Below are 5,128 nucleotides of genomic sequence, written 5' to 3'. Positions count from 1 at the left end.
AATATGACAGAATAAACTTGTGATGGCATGTGTAATTTGTACAGTACTCTACCATTTTGTTCATTAGTTGATACTTATAGGACAAGTACCCTGTGTCATCAATCTGCATAATATTGTGCAGATGGAATGACCGGTCTTTGTGGTGGAAGAACAGCACACAAAGTGCAGCTTGGCCATCTCTTCCTGCTCTTCCAATCTCCTGTACGTAATCTTCCAAGCTTTCAGGAAATGACAAATGCAACACAAAACGGACATCTTTGTGATCTATACCCATTCCGAATGATTTGGTAGCACACATGACATGGACAGTACCAGTAGCCCATGCTTGTTCATGTTTTTTTCCTATCTACGTCTGGCAAACCACCATGAACAAACACAGCATCAATTTTCTCCAACTTCAGTTTATGTGCTAAATCAACTGTGTCCTTCCTACGAGAACAGTATACAATTCCCCTCTGTCCTTGACAATTTGCAGTAATAAAATCAGCAACTTGATTCAAAGGTTTCTCACTCTTGCTCTGAATTTGTAAAAACAAATTTGTCCTTGCACATTTAACTTTAATAACACTTGGCATATCCATTGCAAGTGTTGACACAATTGTTGAAATTGCCTTCTGTGTGGCTGTGCCAGTCAGGGCAATTATTGGAACAGCAAAATGTTTCATGCTGACAAGCTTTAGAAAATCTGGATGAAAACCATGGCCCCATGCATCAACACAGTGGGCCTCATCAACTGCAATGAAGCTCAGCTTTCTGGCATCACTCCATGACTTCAGGACAAACTGTAGCTTGCTAGACATTATGCACTCAGGCTGGTAAACAAAATTGCATAAGGCAAGTCTTGTCTACATAATGTGTTAATGACAAAGTCCATCTCTGTGTCTGTCAGTGATGAATTGTAAAAAAATGCAGGAACATGCTTTGACCTCAGTTTCTCTGCTTGCTCCTCCATGATAAATTTTAATGGCTCCACTACAACAGTCAGTCCTTGTTTAATAACAGCTGCCACAGTGTAAACCACACTCTTTCCACCTTCGGTTGGAATCAATACAAGCGTATCTTTGTTTTTAGTTATAGATCGTATAGCTTCCAGTTGGCCATCCCTGAAGGATTCATACCATAAAGCTGTTTCAGGATGAATGCTTCTTTATCGGATTCATTATCTGGCATATGCATTTTGCATTTATCTAGATCTGTCCAGACACTTTCGCATGGCGTGGGAGACGAAGTAACACAGGTTTTCTAAAACAAAACAAATTACATTAGTTACATAAACTGTCAGCTACAATTATGAATATATACATACTCTATGTATTTGTTAGCACTCTACAGTACATCACTACATCTTTAAATTTGAACATTATGCAAATGTTAACAATAATATATATACTCACCGACTGGAAATAGACAGCTTCAACATAAATTTTGTTTCTAGCACGCCACACATTGTAAATAGAGGTCACTGATGGATTGCAAACTTTGATCTTGATACCCTCGCCGCTTTCTTCTACTTTTGGTAAGGTAACCTTGTGGTCCAAATACATTCCAAACAATTTCGCTGCTTCTTTGTCAGTTGTACAATAAAGCTCGACAGTTTCGTTCAGTTCATCGGCTTCGATGGAGTACAGTGCGTATAATTGACCTCCCTAAAATTTTAATTTGTAACAAATTCAAATTACTCAGAATATTTTTATGCATGTGAATATTATAGTCGACGAAATAATTTATTACAGTCGACGAAATATTTTACTTACAATCTCTCTTCGTTTGTCAGACAGAACCAACAAATTATCCATTGTCTCTGAAGCTGCCCACGAACGCAACAACAAATAACCGTTCTTCACAATTCCGTTGCAAAATTCAACTTGCTTGTGGACAAGTCTGTAATGCTGGCGTAGTCCTTCGTGAGAAAAGCAGTTAAAATTATTCTTGTCACAAGTAGGGCAGCAAAAAGAATTGTTTCGAAGAGCTATCAAAAAATCTCTTTGAGCTTGTACATCCCTCAACGTCGCCATATTTATTAGTAAGATAAAATGCCCCCCCGGTTTGACGCCATGTTGCCAGCTAAATCTGGCAGAGGCTTTCTCTCCTCTCCTCTCTTCACTTCCTCCCCCTGCTTTTTCGTCGACCGCGAATCTCAAAGCTAGCGGTTTACCTTCGCGCCACTGTCTAGCGCAATAAATCGAAAGGACGAAAGCCTCTGCGGAGGAGAGAGACCTTGCCCAATGCTTCTCATGGAGTATACCAACCTTTTATTCACATCAAACCCATGTTGCCCTTTCTTAGAGGTATAAAACGTGTACACCCAGCCACATTGTTGACAGTGTACCAGAAGATGAGAGGCACTTCCTTTTTGTTCGGCTGCCTTGTCTCCAAGTAATAAAGAAGAACCACCACCACATTCTTTACAAACCATGTGTTGGAAAACTTCGCTCAGGATCCCAAAATCAACGAAACGATACCCAGTTGGGTACTTGTGAATCCCTTGTGCCAATTTTACGGGCAGAGGCAGAAAAGTTCGCATCGCTGGAGCTTGGTGAGTTTGGCGTTGAAGATCGGTTATCACCACTGGCTGTTTTGTTGTCCTCGTCAACACGACTCCTTTTAGCTCGTTGGAAATGATTTCCGTGAAACTTGCGTTTTTTCTGCCTAGTTGAAACCTCTCTTGGTATTATAAAGAACGATTATTTCCAAAGAGAAAAACAAGGGAACAAAAAAACGGCCAATAAATCGCTAAACAATTCGAAAGAGTTTTGATACGCTTGTGTTTGCAACAACAATGTGCTTGTCAAAAAACGCCTACAGACTTCAGAGCTGTTCAGCAGTATTACTGAAGTGAGGCATATATACTTCATGTTCAATCTACAAGATAGCTTCTTCAACAAGCAAAAATTCTGCAATAAATATGCAAATTACTAACACAAAACAAGTGTTGCTAAGGGCGTTGCTAGGGACAAAATTAGCTATATGGTGAGGAATTTGCCTTTTTTCTAAAACTTAGAGCTAGTTTTGAGCAATTGAAGCTATGGAGGTGACGCAGGAGGGTTAGAAGTATATTATTCTTGCTTTTTTAAAAAATTGAAAAATTCAAAATTTTCCTAAAAATTTTGGTATTGGACCCCCTTATTAAAGGTTTCTGTAAATATATACCAAAAAACCTCATGCCTTGTTTACTTTTATTTTTTTATATGGCCTTACTAGAATTTAACAAACTTTGTGACCAAAAAACCCAAAAAGTTAGCATTCTTTTCTGTTGAATGCGTAATGCATGCTAACCTGCCGTACTTTAAGAACGCATCTTTTCCACATATTACCAGCAACTTTGCTCATTCTACCTAAATCTGTGTTATTAATATAACTACACTAATAACTAGTTGCATTCATTGCGACCAAAACGCATGAATTAAACAACTATTGATCGAAAATACTTCCGGGTTTAATTATTATAAAAATATCAGTTTGTCTTAAATACTGTCCGAAGCTGCATGTTGCCATTTTGAAGTGAACTGTCACATGTTCGGTGTGATAAACAAATAAACCAATATAAGCAATATATAAATATCAATTTGTGGAGCGCTCACGTATTTTGGTATATTTACGGCAAATTCGAAAATATATTTGCATATCTAAAGGTCAAGTATAGCCATACTAACCGCAACAAGCTTCTTGTAAGGTCTCGTCACAAATTCGGAAGGTGTCGCAAAATCGACGTTGAAACTCCAAGGCCGAAAATGATGCTACTGACCATCAAAGATGCTACCGACCGTCTACGGTTTCAAAATCCGCGACGGCAACCACCGGATCAGCGCAACCTAGAAGTTTTTCATACCTAGCTTTTCACATCAAGGGAATGGCATTTTTTGAAACTTTTACCCCTAGGCCGCCTTCCGCAGGTGGTGCATGGATGAATAAGTTAGAGGTGGGTTAGGGCTAGGGGTTAGGGTACATTGTTTACTAATCCCTTTGCTTCAAAGGGAATTCCAAAATAAACATATACCTGCTTGATGGATCAAAATCCAGTGTGTCTGTTCTACGTTTGAGAACAGCATGTGAACAAAATCGGTATACCTGCTTGATGGATCAAGCAGGTATACCGATTCTGTTCACATGCTGTTCTCAAACGTAGAACAGACACACTGGATTTTTTAGTATTTTAAAAAAAAGATTTCAAAGTATATAATTTACAAAAAAATATGTGAGAAAAATGTCCTCAAAAGGCCTAAAATGTCTCTCTCGCCGTTTTGTCAAAACAACAACTCCCAAGAGTCCTTTGCACGCTTAGGACACAGGTGTCCCAAAATGTTTTTAAAGATTATAAAGTTCCAAAACATCCCCCTCCCGAATACAAAGTGTTTGCTCTAACCAATCTCCTCTTAAGTCCAGTTTGTTTATTCCGTCGTGTCTTCCAATCCTTCAATCATCACACTCGAGTGGACACAGTCGATGTACTGGGCGCTCATAAACACTTTTGCCGACTCTCATTTTGACTACACGAACCAAACCATCTTTTCCCGTGTGAGCTTCCGTAACACGTCCCAAAGGCCACTCTCCACGTCTCGCTTTAGGATCCATAAGTAATACTACGTCTCCCTCCTTCAAATTCTGTCGTGGTTGATACTACTTTCCACGTTTGTTGAGATTTGGTGAAAATTCCTTTCTCCAGCGGGCCGGGTAGTTGCTGAGCCGAGTGGTTGGCCGAGTAGTTGCTAGTTGCCGAAAACTAGCCGAGTAGTTGCTGAACACGACGCCATCTTTTCTGTGGATTGCGGGCTTCTTCAACGTCAAAAGCTTCTGGAGCGTATTGTCCCCCGAGCTGTCCTACGATGAAGTGGTTTGGTGTCAGCCGGGTCAGGTCACTCCCATCAGAGCTAATATAAGTTATCGGTCGAGAATTGAGTTGTCCTTCAGCTCCAACTATGGCTGTCTGAAGCTCTCCGTCTGTTACACACCCATCTCCAAGAATTGCTCTCATTGCTCTCTTGCTACTCTTTATCATCGCTTAAACACTCCCCCAAAGTGCGGCACTGATGGGGGGTTGAATTTCCATTTGATACGGTTGTGCTGTCGTGCCGTTTCATTGATGATTTTTTCTTGGTCGAACCTTTCTAATAACTCTCGCAATTTTCTC

At 40.0% G+C, this 5,128-nt stretch overlaps 1 protein-coding gene across 1 annotated transcript; it reads right to left on the bottom strand.

The window, feature by feature from the left end:
* Positions 1-329: 329 nt before the first annotated feature.
* Positions 330-800, bottom strand: LOC114541064 (ATP-dependent DNA helicase Q-like 1). The gene has a single exon (XM_028561052.1). It carries the CDS (start codon positions 798-800, stop codon positions 330-332), a length of 471 nt encoding a protein of 156 aa, XP_028416853.1.
* Between the last annotated feature and the right edge of the window lie 4,328 nt (positions 801-5,128).

This window comes from Dendronephthya gigantea, unplaced genomic scaffold (genome assembly GCF_004324835.1).
Source record: "Dendronephthya gigantea isolate DGI-Jeju-01 unplaced genomic scaffold, DenGig_1.0 000264F, whole genome shotgun sequence".
Classification (NCBI taxonomy): domain Eukaryota; kingdom Metazoa; phylum Cnidaria; class Anthozoa; order Malacalcyonacea; family Nephtheidae; genus Dendronephthya; species Dendronephthya gigantea.
The sequence above is the reverse complement of the archived record's forward strand: the minus strand, read 5'-3'. Positions and strand labels throughout refer to the sequence as shown.

Bases quoted from the DNA above. Each gene is read 5' to 3' on its own strand.
- LOC114541064 (XM_028561052.1), bottom strand. From the start codon at position 800: ATGTCTAGCAAGCTACAGTTTGTCCTGAAGTCATGGAGTGATGCCAGA.